Below are 17,664 nucleotides of genomic sequence, written 5' to 3'. Positions count from 1 at the left end.
AAATAAAATTGCTCATATCAACTGCTGACAGCAACACTGCATACCATATGTGACCATTGCTGTGCTTTCTGATCTTATGGTTTAACTACTTTCCATCATTGTCATCATCAACAGCAACATTTCATTTATTGCCAATTAAAATAATTTAACATGAATACATTTTTTTAATGTCAAAATTCTGACAGCACATGTAAGGTAAGCATGGCAATGTGGCAGACCCTGGTGTATAAAAGAGCAATCGACACATTTTTTTCCCCAAACACATACTGACAGACATTTATTTATAACAGTCTATTTTTATTTATTTCATTTTTATTTTGAATGGTACAGCTGTTTATAGCTACAGTAAGATGCTGTGGGAATTAATGCAATGTAATTCACTTCAAAATCACTAGAATGCAACGTTAGCCTGAGCCTGTCTCTACACTACAGTATTTACAGAGTCGTTTACACAGTTTCTCGCGTTAGAGAATTTTTCACACACCCTGTACCACTGTAATGGTTTTATTCTTATTGCAACTTTGATTTTCTTACACGGGCACGGCTATGCATCATCTGACTTATAAGCAACAGTGATTAGAGTAACAAAATATTTCAGATTTTCACGCGGCGATGTTCAAAATGAAAAAAAAAAAAAATCAGAAACCACGCCATAACCACGAGGTGGCGCCATTATTACAATAATATCTGGTGATTCGCTACCAAGCTGGCTTTAATACATCCACCTGTATGTAAAAATAACCACAGACCTCAATGAAGACGGATGAGACAGCGCAAAAGAGCAGAAAAGGATGAGAGGTATAAAACAGACAATCTGTATTTTGTGATTTTTAGGAGGGCGGAATCTAAAATGCACAATGTGAAATCTGCTCTCCCACATGTAAAATTTTGGAAAATATCCTATGATTTAAATTCATAGATTGATACTTAAATTAGGAAATTCCATGTTCGCGGTCTTAATTCCTAAATATCTAACTCATACAATAATTAAAATGCCGTGCGTAAAAATTCAAACCACTGTGCGTACTTTGATGGGCGGCCCTGTGGGCGTATCGCTCTTGGTTTAAAGATTAAAAGAGATAAATTAATTTTTGTTTGTTTATGTACAAGCTTTAAGACGTCTTGCTTACATATAACGTCATGAGCATCTACATAATTACATGTTTAAATGTAGCTATGTTGTTAAAACAATCGCTACGCGTCTATGTCTAAAAACATTGATTTCTAACCAAATGAATCCAATATTTTCACCTGCACATGACCAAAACCGACCTTTCGTGGTTCTTTGCCATCACCTTCGTTCGTCTCCAGTTTGTCTAAGGATGCATTTAGAGTCAGTTGTAATGATTATTGATGTTAGTCAGACTGTTGATGTTGTTGACACAGCTGATGTGGGACGGAGACACGGTGCCAAAGGGCCCCGGCGGCTGGAGGTTGTGGCTGTGATATAGAGCCGCCGGTGGGGACCCGGGCCAGTAGGAGAAACCCGACGGCCCCACGCCGGGAGCCACGAGGTTTAGTTTGGAAATCCCGGAGAAAGGAATCGGGGAGAAGTTGCCCTGAAACTTGTAGATGGCCTGCTCCGTGGTGGACGGCTGGCACACCTGCGCCAAGCCGTGGAAATCAAACTTGTAGGCGTACCGTTTGCCGTGGACTTTGGTCATGATGTTTTTGTCGTAGTAGTAGCGCAGCGCCCGGCTCAGCTTGTCGTAGTTCATGTTGGGTTTGCTTTTGCGCTCCCCCCATCGCCGAGCCACCTCGTCCGGGTCGATGAGCTTGAACTCGCCGTTGGTTCCCTCCCAGGCGATGCACGACATGTTGGTGCTGTCAGACAGGAGCTCCAGCAGGAACTGCCACAGCTGAATCTGGCCACTGCCTGTTACGGAGTCATATATTTAAGACTTTGTTTGAGGAAAAAATACTAGAAATATTTTGTGAATCCTCATGATATTAAAATTTCGGAAGCAAAATTTAATAGATACAGCATAGTTTTATCACGGCAAAATTGTAGACAAATAGGAAAAATATATCTTTAGAGACAACTTACTTTAAATTAAAACTGAACAGTTAAAATCTCGAGCACACATTGCCAGCTTGTTGTCATTTTTGAAAGTACAGTTCATCTTGAGCAGATTATTTTACCCTTGGACATTCTTATATTTAAAAGATATCATCCAAATTATTTTTAAAGATTGTGTTTTTGAAATTATTATTACATCATTTGAAATATAATGTATGTGCTTGTATGGTTGTTAGACGCGTCATTTATGTATTTAAAATGACTTGTCAAACAACGTACACACTAATTTATATTTCTGATTTAAAAACGCTGCTTTGTGTTGCACTTTTGCACTTGGAACTGTAAGAGGCGTTCATGCCCGTTTAAGTCCATTAGCTCTCCATCACAGTGTAATTAAATCAGCGACAATAAGCTGTGGGTGGAAAGCAGTTATTCTGTTAATAAACTTTTTTTTTTGAAGTTATTCTTTTAATTTTATTATTATTATTCAATTATTATTTTGGTTTTTTTTACATTATTTTTACTTAGGCTATCTGCGAATCTATGCACTTGGTTTTGAGCCTAAAGATGGATGAGACAAATTTTGAGACACAATAATTTCTTGTACAAAGCTTGTTAATGGGTAACGAGAAAAAACTCTCATTCATTGAAAACAAATGATATTTTATCCGTGAACAGAAAAATGCAAATGATGCAGCTGCAAAATGGTAGAATGAATTTAGAAATTCAGCTGTGATTTATTTATTGATTCCACAGATTATGAATTAGACCTCGAACAGAAACAAAGAAGAAATTAGCCCCCAACGCATTTTAATCTGCTATAAAAATGTAGGGCATTTTTATAATAATAATAAGATTCACTGTTTTTTTTAACCATTTTATTTAAGTCATTTTTTACCATAGCCAAAAATTCACAAGCTTTGTGTTACTTGGATAAAATGACTGTCTAAGCTATTTTAATTTTTTTAAATATCAGTATTTTTAATTATTGTGTTAAAGAATTGAACGTCGTCTTTCAAACTATAATAAGCTTATTGATATAAAATCACTGCGTCCTTTGTGTGTGCCGGCAGGCCGTTGATTTCATCTCCTTACCTTTTTGTACTCCTGTGTTTATTGGACCCCAAGACGTTCCTTTGCCTTCTTTCAATAGATTTTCTGTTGGATCTGTAATCAAAAGAGAAATATTGTCAACATCATCAGCTGCTCATCCATCCTGTCGGGGTGCACGCCCGTTATGTATTTCATATCTGCTATAAATTATCCATTTTAGGAAGACATTCAGGGTGCTTTTATAATTTCATCTTGGTTTGCTGCAACAGTTTAATTTATGTTTAGGATGTTGTAGATAATAATGCCACATTGGAGGCCAATTTGAATTAAATCAACTTTAGAGACGGATTTCTTTTCTTTTTTTTATGTGTTCAGGTGAAAAAAAAATCCTTATAGAGCAGCTGTAAAAATGTTCAAAGATGTAAAACTGAGCAAACCGATTCAGACTAAAATAAAATATTTTAAAAAATGAAAAAAAAAAAATCTCTAGAAAATATAAAAATGATCAAAATCCTAATTGTATCCTCGTCCTGCCGCAGTCTAATGCAAGAAAGCGTGTCGTCTTTGCGGTCTCCTCTCCGGGAAGCCAGGAAACGCGTCCAGGAAAAAGGATTTCCGATTTCCGACAAAAGAGCAGACGGGCTTTCAGATTGAAAAGGCTGAACAATGCTGTGCCCCAGAGATGGAGCATCACCGCCACCGGGAGACCAACACCCGGCAGAATTTAAAGAATTATAAGCGGCTATTTCTCTATTTCTTAACGGGACAAAATGACGAACCTGAGAGATACATGTTGAACATGAGGTTTCCTCCGCAGTCCTGTCTCATTGTGTTCACTTGTTCAGAATGGGTTGGATTTCATTTCGTTGGTGGCGGAGGAAAAAGATTTTTATTAAACTTTATCTCATAACTGTGATCTGGAATAAATGCGGGTGGACAGATTGAAGTTTCCAGGCAACTGTCACTGGCCCCCATCTCTGAGACAATATTCAGACAGCAATTTCCCCTGGTGCATTGCTTTAATTAAAAGAGCAATTTACCTCTGTCAGCCCGCCTGGTGCCCACAATAAAAAGAGGCCGATAGAAATTCGGCCCTTATCAATCCACCATCACAGTTTAATAAAGTTTCCGCGTTAAGATCTGAGTTTCTATGGTGAATTGAAGTGTTTGACATGGAAACCAGTTCAGATCCTCCTCACTTTTCCGCCTCTTTACCTCTTAGCAAACAACAAAGACCTATTTCATGTCGGAAAAAGAATATTTACCTTGAAGAGTACGCTTCAGTGCGCACGAGAAAGCAAGGACATTTCACCCTCCCAACCTTCTGTTTGTGGGTTTAAAGTTATATAGCCTCAATCTGGGGGTAATGAGGTTGTAACTTTAAAACCATGGCTTCTGATGCTCACTGACGTTATCGTGTCCGCTCATATTTTTCTAATTCTGGTATTTTTTTAAAAGGCAGTGGACTGTGTGAAGCTTTATGGGCTTTGTTTCCCGTCCTATACTGGCTTGGACTGTAGAAACAGGCTGAACATAGCTGTCACTTTCTGTTAGGCCTGTGTATTAGGAGACCATTATAATTATTAGTAAAACAGTGTATTTTTTTAGGTACTGGAGTTTTGCCATTCACAGAGATACACTGTAAAAAGAAACTTTTTGTTTCGACTTAAAACGTTAGTGTCCTGGCTGCCTTAAGATTTTAAGTTGACTGAATTTGAAAAGACAAGTTAAGGTAATTTAGCTTATTCTTGGACCGGGTATACATAATGCACAACAGTTGATATTTTATGAATTAGCACTCCAAGAATGACATTATTTAATCAACATACAGTTTAATCCCATCAGCACATTGGTCACATAATCCCAGTTTTTCAAAATTCGTGGGATATGTATGAATTAGGGTGCATTGCTGTCTGTAGGAAAACATACAGACTTTTTGTCAGCTTGGGTAGTTTTGTAGTGATTCAACTTGTCTTTTTCATTAAACTTAAAAATGTAAGGCTGCCTGGACACCAACTTTTTCATGTTAAAACTAATAGTTTCTTTTTTACAGTACACTCAGAGACACAAACATTAAATTTGACACATAACATGAGGCCATAGATAAGGCACAACACAGTGATTATATATCATTTTAATAGTTGTAAGAAACTGATTTCTATCACATATACATTTATCAAACAAACTATAATAGTGTTAAGAGTGGACACAGAAAAAAGAAACAATTTTAACTTTAAAAAAAAAGCTAGTGTCCAGGCTGTCGTAAAATCTTAGGTTAACTGAATTTGAGAGGACTTGGTTATTTTGTAATGGTTGAATTTGTCTTCTTAGATTCAGTCAACTTAAAATTTTAAGGCACCCTTGAAACTAACTTTTAAATTTAAAACAAATTTGTTTATTTTTATGTTGTTGTTGTTGTTTTTACAGTGTGCAGGACTATACTGTGGTAATCCAAAGTCTATTCCTCTGTTCTGAGGCACTTTGTGGTATTTATAAGCAACAAATATAAATTGAATGAGGAAGTTCGTTTTATTTATGTGTGACCAAAAAAAAAAAAATAAAAATGGCATGATAAAGTTTGTCCAGAAGGAGGCAGTGTCCAGGATGATTAATGTTTTAACGTGCTAAATTCAGCATCTTTGGTGTTATTCTGTAGTACTTTCTTCTCTCCCCATGTGTTTTCTTGTCTATAAATGTGCTGAAAGTGATCTAATCGAGGCAAAAAGGCAATAGAATTATGTTAGAAACACATAAAAAGAGAATATGTTAACACTGACAATGACAGTGACATGAGCATTTTCATTGGAATCTTGCATGGTTTGGCATCTGCTTTGTCTTGTCAAAAATGCAATATATTTGTCATGACATGAAGAGACAGACAGGCTAAACTATGCTACTGCACAACTCCTAAACCTGATTCATTTTCACTTCTGTCAGAATAAATCGATTCTCTCAGCATTCCCTTATTTAGAAAAGGTGGAAATTATTTAAGAAAAAAAAAGTATCATTGTTTCGAAAACATCACTGTATAAACAAGAAATAATGAAGTTACAATACATAGCCCAAGAGAAAATCATCACTTTGCCCTTTATCTTTAATCATATTTTGCATATTTGGCCATCTGTGCTGACTGAAATGAAAGTAAACCATCTGCTAATGATTCATAATTTAACATTTGCTCTATAATGTTCAGAAAGCATATTGCTTATTTAACTGCAAAGTTATAGCAATATTCACATAATCATGCTTTGTAGAAACATTGTATCAGACAGTAAATGCCTTTGATTGTCCTGTTACATTGCAAAATGTAGTTGCAACATATGTCTTCAAGGGGAGAAAATCTTCAGTGTAGAATTCATTATAGTTGGCTATTATCCGCATGTCCCTTCTCCTGGACTAAAAGCTGGCTTTTGTCAGTCTTAACGTGGCAGCAGTTCCTTATTCGTTGGGCTTTGTAGGTGTGTCTCTGGCGTCCCAGACTTGCTTTAGCTGCCTGTGTCCAAATAAGAGTCGCAGGCAACTTAAAACAAGCCTCGAAAGCTAGACTGTATCCACTGATGCAGTGGTAGAGAAATAGATGGGTAGCCTTCAGTCAGTGTCAAGAAATGAACTGACAGAAAAAAAAAACATCAGAAAAGCATTAATTTGTTCCATTTCTCTGTTTATTAATCATAATATCATATTAGTGATTTAGGCTATATAGTTGAGAATTTATGTCAAAATAGAGTGAACTCAGTATCTGATGGCAGTCTTCAAGTCAAACTAAAGCATGCATGAAGTGAAAGTAAATAATCTTGCTTAAATCCCATTAACAAACATTTATCCTTATTTAAGTATGTGTCATTCAGCAGCCTCTGTAGGCTAGTCATTTTGTGACTTGATGAATATGGGCCAAATAGTATTGTTCCATCTGTTTCCAAGACATTTCTTCAATTTTGAAAACCTACTAGAATTCATTTCAGTAAATATATCAGTCATAACACCCTCACTGAATATCAGCTTTCATTAAGAATCAATGCAAAGTTCCTCTGTAAAGCCTTACCTTGGAGCTCTGAGCTGTGCGGCCCACGTAGCTTGCAACCACGAGTTTGCAGCTTTCTGCCCTGCTCAAGTGTCACTCCTCTGTAAGCCACGGTGCAGCTGCTTTAATCAGTCTGCAGAGGAATGTATATTTGAGAAAGGTGTGTGTGCATGGTTACACATTTATTAAAAGATCCTGTTTTTTTTGGGTGTGGGACAGTGAGCCGGTGCAAGCTCGTGGGCGTGTAACACGGAATCCCATGTCCTGGACCGACAGGAGGAGTGTGTGTGGAGGTAAACACACTCCAGGATCCCGGCGTGTGACTTTAAGATAAACATGATGGTGCCACATTACAATAAACAAACAAATGCTAAACCACTAGATTTTTAAAATGCAGCTGTGTAAAATGTTGTAGAAAGGGTATAAATCATCAGAATTAATAAACTAGGGTATTTTTTTTTTTTTTGGTATAGATCAGAGTATATGTCAGAAATGACATGAATTTTGATGGTAATTTCTGGTGTACACACTGTTCAGTACCTCTTTCTAGTGTCAGGTATTTGCGGCTTAAAAGTCTTAACCTGACTGCTCGACCACACCTACAGTATTTCACCACCTTTTTCATTTGTGAGGACATAATAAGGAGAGTTAAAGATAATTTCCCCAAGAGGATCAAAAGAGTATATCAGATTCTGATTCTCATCGTTTTCACAAAGGTTGGACTGATCAATGTACTATGTCAAACCAGTAATGTTTTGTACATTAACTCATGTCATTGAGAGCATTCACTTTCAATTTGGTGATTTTTCTGATAAACTTGAGTTTGTCATACCTTGCCAGATGGGGAACAGCATTTCACCTCCAAGCCAACTATTGTATTGACTAACAGCAGGACATCAATACGCAAAACTCAACCAAACTTTAGAAACTATGAGAGCTGGTCAAAATAGCACTGCAATCTTATCATTTTCACGCATGGCAGTTTTAGCAACACCATAAAAGGAAGAAAACACCCACATAAAAACCATATTTGTGCAGTTTGTGATGAAAGCTGCCTGTGCTTTGATTTTCGCTCAGCTTTTAGAAAGCCTTCGACTAAAAACAGCCACATTTTACCAAAGCAAATAAGAAATTATTCGATTAATTTATTTTTTATAAAAAAGTTTATTTATAGTTTTTATAGCTTATGTATAAGCATATAATTTTGTCATAGATTGCTACTGACTAGTTTACCAAAAAATAAAAATCATGACGGAGATGGGATTGCTTATTCAAGTGCTAAACCTACAGCAAATGGCATCTTTGTTAATTTAAAATTAGTTCTTAGTATCTTTGAAAACAGGTATATTTCCATCGTGGCAATTTGACCTTGTAAGACCTGATATTCATCAACACATTGCCGGAGTGCCCACTCTCTCCACTTGAATTATTAGCTCACATATAAAATAAAACTTTGGGCTAATTAAGGTAATATTTTGGACATACATGAATTTGACACTAAGTAAGGACAAGGGGCATAAATGAATGGGTTTCATGACTGACTTAGGTTTGTGGTTTATGTTGTGTTTATTTGATGTAATATGTCTTTGCAGTTGTTCTGAGAGCAAAATAATCATCTGATAGGTGGATTATTCAAACAGGGTTCAGGACATCTACTTTTAGTTCATGATGAAAAACACTGCATGCATGACATTTGTCTCTCAATGGACCTCTGCTGGCCTCTTTAGAATTGTAATGAAACAGTTTAAATAAAGATGACTGCACACATGCCAAATCCAGGGAGAAGCTGGAGTGGCTTTGTCAGTGTCAGCCCGGTGAGGTATTTACAGTTATACTATTGTCCCTCTGTGGCTTTGTTTTGGTTGTTCAGGTCATAATGCTGTGTAAGGTAGGCAAAGCAAGCAAGAGTAAGAGAACTTGAATTTATTCTATTTTCTAAAGACGATTCACATTAAATGTTCTTCTAAATGTGTATGTGTTTGTTGAGTACTTGATTAGACAGACAGTGCATGGTTTCATAATAGCCAACCAGATGATCTTTTGCTTTTTGTCACAGCTCCTCGCTTACCGTTGTCACAGGCGAAGAATAAATAATAGAAACAAATGTGATCTCGTGCTCTTGTTTATTGGAAATAAGAATACAGTCTGACAAGAACAATGTTTCACATCCTAAATCCTAACAAAGAGCTTTGAATCAAATTTTTCCCATGTATGTTCACTAAAAAGCTAAATATGTTCTTAAAATAAATACAAAGCAAAAACTATCTCTGATGACAGCCTGCTCTATGAAGCTAGAAGAGAATAAGGGGCTCTGAGTTAGCAAAGCTTGTGCACCTGTGCTATGACCATCATAACCAAGATGCAAAATGATTGACAGCCTTTCGTAGCCAATCAGATTTTGACTGATTTAATTATGGTGATCATTTTCATGATAAAAAGAAAAAGGAATACCGACAAACAGTCTCTAGTTTTGAAGAAAAGCCTTTATTTCCTATTTCAAGAACATGCTTTAGCATGGTAGAAGAAGTAGGTACTTAGATATCCATACATGCAGAGCCACAGAGAGATAGAAAGAGTTTGTCCATCTACTGTTCTGTGACAGCGGTCTGTCCGGGGTTTAAGTTGAGGAAGGGGTTCAGGAAGAGTTTGTTTTTTCCACGTTGGGTCAGGCAGGCAGAGTGAAGGCTTAGTGCTGGATCCTACGAATGGACTGCACCTGGTTGGTGTGAGCCTGGGTGCTGAACTCGTTGTAGTTTCTGTACTCTCCTTGGTGTCTGTCCCTCTCCAGGATGTACTGGTAGCCACGGTAACCAGGGAACTGGTAGGCCACCCAGCTGTAGAGAGGGAGCGGGTGAGTCAAGGACAAATCACAGAATATTAAATATCATTATAACAGACATCTATTTCAGTCTTTTTTTTCATTATAACAGACATCTATTTCAGTCTTTTTTTCAGTTTTTTTTCAGTAAAATTACAGTTAAATCCACTAAAATTACAGTTTGATGTTCACCTTGTAGCCAAACGTTTGCTAATGGCATCGTATGTTTTGATCAAAGTTTTAGGTGCTGATTGCATGCTGTAAAAGAGAAATGCAAGAGCCAAAGATAGCAATAAGTTGAGAGGAAGAGCTATAACTTACGCTCCGGAGTTGACTTTGATAGAGGGCACCTCCTTGCTGCACCAGCCCATGGCCTGTAGGGAGGGGTAGTCATCGCACATCTCGAACTTACGGCCCTGGAAGTCCTCACACTCGTACAGGGTCACCTTGCTGTCACTGTGGTTCTGCAGAGAGAAGCGGAGCAGGGGAGTGAGCCCAAGTATAGCAGTTCAATTCAATTCAATTTGCCAATTTGCTTTAAAGCCTCAGATACAATTAAATGATGATATAATTAAATACAAAAAAAAATAGAATCAATAATGGTATTCAAATCAACAGCAATCCATTGGATTAAAAAAAATAGATGCAAAAATAAAAAGAGCAAGAATATCTTGTTAACAGAAACTGACTGGTGAACAAAAAAAGGGAGGATATATGTGGTAACTTACAGCGCACTTGATGGGTCTGAAGGAAAGCATGTGCTCGGTTCTGTAGCTGCTGTTTCCACTCCAGGCCTCGTAGCGAGGGTAGTCTCCCTTCTCCAGAATAAACTGCTGTCCCTGGAACTCTGGGTACTCATAACCCACCCAACTAGACAGTGGAAAAATGAGACAGACAAGAGGGGAAAGAGAACAGAAAGGGGATAAATGTTGAGGTTAAATGAGTAGGCAGTGAATAAAATGTATGAAAAGAAAGGAAAGGAAATATATTAATGAAATACAAACAGAACACAATGATAAACCACTAAATGCAAAGTAGTGTTAGTATAACTACACTGAAACTGTCATTTTCGTTAGACAATAGAGTCCGACGCCCAAAGAATGGCCTGGAGTGAAAACAACATGCAGTGTCTTTTGTCACTGCAAGCACAAAGCAAACATTAAATACTGCTACTGCTGCTGCTGCGGCTGCGGCTGCACCCAGGGCTTTTTATCTGATCGTCAGTCAGTCAGTCAGCCATTCTGGCTCACAGCCGGCAGCTGCACACAGCCAATTCATATCGCAACAGGGATACACTTGGATGCATGCGCACACACAAGTAGATGATACATGCCAAGTGGCAATGCAATAACACCGTAAGCTGTAATTTGTGGTTTTTGATATTCTGCCTTTTCTATTTGTTGAGAAGCATTTGATTAATGTGTGCTTTAATCAAGTTTTTTCAAGCTGATAAAATAAGAGCAGCCAGAGAATATAATGGGATTTTATTAGATATTGTTAAAGGGCAAAAATGGCATGGTTTAAAGCAGCAATAAGATACTTCAGACTCAAGACCAACATACTATGAAAATAAAACTCAGTGCAAACTACAATATCAACTACATTCTATCAATCATTGACTCGAGTCTGCCCTTATCATAAAGACTTGAATATGTGCAAACATAGTAAAATGAATCTCATATTAAAGTAGATACAGAAACGGGATAAATGCAGTACTTATTATTGTACACACAAAGGCCAAATAAAATTAAGAAGAGGTCAAGAGGTGAAAGTGAACTGCTTTCAAAAGATGCAGAACTTCAAGATTGAAGAAAAAAATGACCAACAATGTGGACTTACGGTCCATTCTCAACCTTGATGGAGCGGATCTTGTTGAAGCCCCTCTCCATGATGTTCTGGCACTCCAGCATGAACTCACAGCGCTTTCCCTGGAAGTTCTCCTCCTCCCAGACTGTGATCTTGAACTGGCCCATCTGCTCCATCTGTTGAGTGTTCATGGCTGCTGCTTCTCCCTTAGGGGTTACTCTCTATGAAAAAAGGTAGAATAGTGTAAAAAAAAAGTGTTAATAGATGGACATAAATCATGACAAGACCCATGTAAAACAGATACTACTATAGTTTTAATCCAATAAAATTATGCTGGCATTTATCTAAATCAACTCACAACTGCAATTTTTGTTTTTTAGTTTGATGAAAAGTAACATTTTATAAGGTTCTAAAAAAAAAAAAAAAGCTGCACCAATGCCATTCTATTTAGAGAAAATGAATGCACCTTTACTCTGGGAAAGGTCCCTTTCAAAATGTGTCATAAGAAGTGAAACATCCTACACATTATCTTTTTTCTATTTCTCCACAGCAGGTATTTGTCTCTGTTTCCATTAAGGAGGTTCAATCAGTAACCGCAGACATGTCTCCTGCCCATAAATTGGGCTGTAACTGCTGTTATATTAAGCAAAAGGTCTAGCTTAAAAGCATACATGCCATCTCCTCTGGAGTCTTTTGCTCAAAGAATTTCTAACACTAGTAGCTACTTAGCTCAATTTCTTTGCTTTTAAAGATGTAAAGCAAAACATCACATTACTGCATTGAGAAAAATGTTTTCATGATGTTTACAGACCAAAAACACAAGCACACCAGTAAGGCATCATCTTGCTAGCTCTCCCTTATAAAAGGCTGATGAGGTTTCAATCATTTCAACCTAAAAGCAGCAAAAAGAGGCTTCCATTTTTTTTCACTTCTAAGCAAATCTCACATAAAGTGCGTCCAAAGCTGTCTATCTATCAAGATGGGCAGCATCTTGGTGGCTGTCGAGCTCCACCCCAGTACACATAGCTGTCCCCTGATTGCAGTTTCTTAGCTGAGTCTGAGGCAGTGTGTTGATATACTTACAGACAGTACTGAGGTGGGACAGATCCAGTATAATCAATGTCGGGGGAGAGACCCTCGCCTGTGTTTTTATAGGGCCGGGCCCCCTGGACGTGCGCCACTCCATTTGCCCAGCAGCCTTGCACACTCAGCAGCTGAGCGGGCCAGCTGAAAGGGGAGCATTAGCCTCGCGCTTTGTCGAGGCTCCAGAGCACCATTGTCCTCAGAGCCCCAAACTAACTTAGTCATCAATATGGCAGCCAGGGTCAGAGGCAAACGGACCCGGGTCTATACAATGGCAACGCACTGACACAACAGTTTGATTGGTGTGGCAGGATAATAGACACATTCTGCAAGTTGATCCCCTCTCTCTGTCTCTCTCTCTCTCTGTCTCTCTGCTGAAGGTAAACTGGGTCCTAAACTAGACGTGGAGAAAAGGCCCAAGGCATCCCACGCAAAGGCGATGACAAGTGTTAGTTTCATCCAGAGGGCATCCTCATCGCTTTCTTTTCCAGTGGTTGATCTGAGAGAGTCACCTGCAGTGAAAAGCTTCAGTATAATTTTACTTTCTGACTGGTGGGAAATCCAGGCTATACTCTTTTGCATTGGCACACTTATTGGTTTAAAATGTGTTGGCTTTCGAAATCACATGGGATCACCCCCCAAATATAGGCCTACAGTGTGCTACATAATGTCATAGGGCTCATATAGGTAGGAGTACATCATACTGTCCATTCTAAAGAAAGATAGTAGTGTACTCTATAGCTTTGGTAGCCTATGCTTCCAACCATACCTCTGCTCTGGTGGTACTGAACAAAGAAAATTGTAAAGAAATAAAAAGCTTTCAGGGAGAATAATCATGAATTTTAAATATAGGGTTGGGGTAATTAAGGCTGAGTTGAGAAATAGAATACAGTATCTAATATCGGAAAACAACACAACACAGTGAGTGCCTGATGTTTTTATTTTAAAATGATTCCAATTTTAAATGTCCATGATTTCTTTAACCATAATTATATATAAATATAAATTACAGTTATTTTAAAGACTCTCTTGAACAAATCAAATCTTGTTGTATTTTTTTTCCTGTATTACATTTTAAAAAGTATCAGTAGCATTAATAAATTAAATGTTGTACAGTCATGGTTACTATATTGTTAGAGCTGTGATTTAAACCAAGAGTGATGCCAGGATCCAGTTTTCATGTCAGTTCTCCCATTTCTACATTTGCTTATAGATTTGCCTTCAATGTTACATTTCAGCAAAAAGCTATGAGGGAAGAATTACACCATGAATGCAAACCATCTCACAGTCATGGACTATATTGTTTTTTGTGTTGATGAACTTAATATTTTTGGTTTTGTTTCTTGCTTTGTGAAAAGTCACTATCACAACGTCAATTTCACTCCTATGATATGATATATACTGTATGATTGGATTCTGGAAACAAACTAAGAAATACATATGATAGCTTAGTGTGCACTGACTGAATATTGGGAAACCATTAGTTCTGAACCACGTTTGCAGTTTAAAGATCCCTTTCTGAGTGAATGCACATTTGTTATATTTTTACATTATATATATTTTTTTCATATAGCATGTTTTGTAATGTTTAAATACACACAATATCCACTGTGTTGTGACAAAGACAGGAATTTAGAGATGTTTTTTTCCTTCATCATTGGTGACATCTAGTGGCAAAGAAATGTATTACATTCAGGTTGGCACTGACATGTAAAACTGACCTGCTCTGTTTAAAACAACAGTTATTAATATAAGCATTAATATACAAACACACTGATGATTTAATACATATAGACACTAGCCAGCTCAGCAGTTATTAAAAAGAGCTTACAAAGGACTGTTTGAAGGTTAATATTTGGTTCAGGTTAGAGTAAGGGTTAAGGTAGATGAGGGGCTTGGAAAAACATTATGTCAACAAGGGTCCTCACAATGATATAGATACAGGGATGTGTGTGTATGTGTGTGTGTTCGGTGTGCATGTGTTGTCCACTTGTGGGCATGTGTGAGGTCTTTACTTGTGTGAACAGCTTTCTCATTGTCTTCAGTTAACCCATTCATTGTTCTTGTCTGTGCATGTGTGTGTGTGTGTGTGTGTGTGTGAGTGTTTGTGTGTGTGTGTGTGTGTGTGTCACCAGGGGCTTGCCCCCAGAGCAGGTGATGGGCAGGTGAAAGGACAGGCTCATATAGACACAGATGTCGCGTGTGTGTATTTGTGTGTATTATGCATCCGCTTACAAAAGCACAAAGACACATACACACACACACCTACATACACACATACGTTTATATGTATGTAGACTCACTAAGTAGTTCAGATAGTAGCTCACATACGAAGGTCTTTCATCTTTCATCACCAGGTCTGATAACATGGATCAGCTGGTGATTGTTACCCTCGTGTGCATAAATGCACTCACTTACACACACACACACACACACACACACACACACACACACACATACAGCTCATTTCCCTGTTAAATACAGCTGAGGGGGATTTGCATGTGTCAGAGACAGTGTAGTCCTGTACAGAGCCAGTACAGTTCTGCTTTGAATCCTTATCTTGCCATATGAAAAAACCTCCCATTCATTTCTACTTACTGATCACATGACATATCTACTGGTCACTGTTTTATATCACTGAGGAAGCATAGGATCTCAAGTTGAAGACATTCATGTGCATCTTTTTTTATGGGGCAGACTTGTGAGTCACTTAAAAAAGAAGTCCTTTACCTTATTCAACACCCACATGGGTCTGATGCTTGCAGCAGATCAAAGGTCGATCTATACATTCGACTCAGTCAGTCAAATGTAAATGTAAATATTAAAACACAATGAATAGTGGCCTCCTAATTGTTTGCCAAGCAGCCATGTACTAGGATCTGATTGTGCTCAGGACAGGAGCTAATTTTATATACCAGGTGTATCCAATATGGTGCAAACACTGCTCCATCATGATTTAATCTTCAACTCAAAAGTAATGATAAATCACAATGAAAGGATCTATATTTGGCACACAGCTCTCAACATGGAGGAGGCTGTGCTGGACATGGATGTACAAAGACAACGGGAAACAGTGTTGGAGGAAGGGCCTCAGTTGTGCACAACCTGGATCTTCCACATCGCTGGGCTCATAGAGCACGTGTACCAGAGACCTCATCTGCCAAGCAGCTAACTTCTGCAGGCCCAGCTGGCTACTTATGGTTTAGAGCTCGGCCAACTTGAATGGGGATAGAATCATTTCATCACGTGGCTTTTCCAGGTGATCAAAATGTTATTGGACCGACCGATCAAATCCAGGTTGTGAAACAAGTCATTTCATTGGGTGTTGTGACCAACCTCCGAGGCTGAAAAATGAAGCCAATGCAGAATAAATCCTCATAGACCCCCATGTTAAAAGGCACAAATTTACAATAGAAATAAACATGTTTACAGCCTGTTTCAACAGCTTTTGGTCTCTAAAGCTACAAAGCTTTCAACATTCATGACAAGTGTATGGGAGTGAATTTTATTTATAACTCAGTTACGCATATTAAAGGGTGGAGATGCTTAAGTGACAGGCTGTTGCTACAGGCTATGAATCAGATCCACCTCTTGCTCCTCCATAGATCAAGCCTTTTGTTCTAATATTGTCCTTCTGGCTTAAACAAACCAAGATGGAGACTCAAGGCTTCAAAATGGCAGTCCACACACCAATAGGTGACATTATGGTAGTTACGTAAATTATTTAGACATGATGATTGTGATGCTCAAAAAATGTATCCACTGATTTGCGGATGTCTCTCTCTTAATACAAGGCCTCACACTTTCACTCAAGCCAGCATACTCTGCTCAGGGGGAAAAAAAATATACATTATTCATGTATTTATTAAAAGTAAAATTAAACATATATAGCTCGATGTTTGAAAACAACATTTTGCCACTCAAACATTTTCATATAATAAAATTATTTTTTTTATACTTGCATAGATTGGTTCGGAGGGCAGGAAGTCTGTTAACATTGCTGAGAGAGTTTTGTTTTGTGGGTCAGTGTGAGGCCGAACTATTTGAATAGTCAGTGAATGCACCTGCACGCACGCACAAACGTGTTTGCATGCAAGAACACACGTACACACACACACACACACACACAAGTGACTCATTATAAATCTGCACGCTGACACACATACAAACACACGCACAGTGACACACAGATTGCACTGAATAAATGCCCTCCTTCAGGTGGAAGGTCACCATGGAGACTAATCCAGGTAAGGGTGATGTGAGCAGGACATCTGCTCGTACCGCCTCCACTTGTCCCCGCTGATCTCTGCGTGGACACCCAAGCAGCTGGATTTACCTGCAGAAAAAAAACATGGAGAATTACTAAGTGGATGATAATATGTTCTGTGTGGGTGTTAATGAGTTATCACTGTGGAGGCTGACAGGCACATAGAAAGACAATCAGTATTGAATTGTGATGACAGACACACATAAACGCACACATTGCAGGTGGCAGATAGATGTTCAAGCAGACAGGACATACACATGGGAGACTATTTTTGCTTGGCATAGTTAGACAAGCAGGAGCAAGAATATTTGGCAATCATACTTGCTGCTATGTATTGATTTCCTTTTTATAAATTTTTTTTTTTTACTGTGATTATTAGTCATTAATACAAGATTCTCTTAATTGTGTTTCTGCATAATCGAGATTACCTTGCATCTTGTTGAGATATTTTTTCTGAGAGATTCAAATGTTGATTTATTGTTTGTCTCTATTATATTCCTCACCATCATTGCACTCTATAATCAGTATTATCAAAAAGTCAAAGTAAGTAGTAGCCAACCAGGAGAGGGAACAAGCCTTAAGCATTTGCATGACTC

The 17,664-nt window shown here is 38.0% G+C and overlaps 2 protein-coding genes across 2 annotated transcripts; both read right to left on the bottom strand.

Moving 5' to 3' along the window:
- Window positions 1–263: 263 nt before the first annotated feature.
- On the bottom strand, window positions 264–4,335 carry fev (FEV transcription factor, ETS family member). The gene is made up of 3 exons (XM_042495360.2): window positions 3,853–4,335; window positions 3,116–3,187; window positions 264–1,876 (listed from the first exon to the last, which is right to left on the bottom strand). Exons 1-3 carry the CDS (start codon window positions 3,899–3,901, stop codon window positions 1,335–1,337), a joined length of 663 nt encoding a protein of 220 aa, XP_042351294.1. The 5' UTR covers window positions 3,902–4,335; the 3' UTR covers window positions 264–1,334.
- A 5,222-nt stretch (window positions 4,336–9,557) lies between these two features.
- On the bottom strand, window positions 9,558–12,952 carry cryba2b (crystallin, beta A2b). The gene is made up of 5 exons (XM_042494990.2): window positions 12,802–12,952; window positions 11,752–11,939; window positions 10,641–10,782; window positions 10,234–10,376; window positions 9,558–9,928 (listed from the first exon to the last, which is right to left on the bottom strand). Exons 2-5 carry the CDS (start codon window positions 11,907–11,909, stop codon window positions 9,781–9,783), a joined length of 591 nt encoding a protein of 196 aa, XP_042350924.1. The 5' UTR covers window positions 11,910–11,939; window positions 12,802–12,952; the 3' UTR covers window positions 9,558–9,780.
- Window positions 12,953–17,664: the final 4,712 nt, after the last annotated feature.

This window comes from Plectropomus leopardus, chromosome 10 (genome assembly GCF_026936395.1).
Source record: "Plectropomus leopardus strain MGB_pleo_1.0 chromosome 10, ASM2693639v1, whole genome shotgun sequence".
Classification (NCBI taxonomy): domain Eukaryota; kingdom Metazoa; phylum Chordata; class Actinopteri; order Perciformes; family Serranidae; genus Plectropomus; species Plectropomus leopardus.
This window is presented reverse-complemented; position numbering and strand designations above follow the sequence as displayed.

Bases quoted from the DNA above. Each gene is read 5' to 3' on its own strand.
- fev (XM_042495360.2), bottom strand. From the start codon at position 3,901: ATGAGACAGGACTGCGGAGGAAACCTCATGTTCAACATGTATCTCTCA. The intron at 3,188-3,852 runs GTTCGTCATTTT...TTTTGATTACAG, and splicing joins GTTCAACATGTATCTCTCAG to ATCCAACAGAAAATCTATTG. The intron at 1,877-3,115 runs GTAAGGAGATGA...ACTCCGTAACAG, and splicing joins AAACACAGGAGTACAAAAAG to GCAGTGGCCAGATTCAGCTG.
- cryba2b (XM_042494990.2), bottom strand. From the start codon at position 11,909: ATGAACACTCAACAGATGGAGCAGATGGGCCAGTTCAAGATCACAGTC. The intron at 10,377-10,640 runs GTAAGTTACCAC...TTCTCTCTGCAG, and splicing joins TCAGACCCATCAAGTGCGCT to AACCACAGTGACAGCAAGGT. The intron at 9,929-10,233 runs GTAAGTTATAGC...CCCTCTCTACAG, and splicing joins ATCAAAGTCAACTCCGGAGC to CTGGGTGGCCTACCAGTTCC.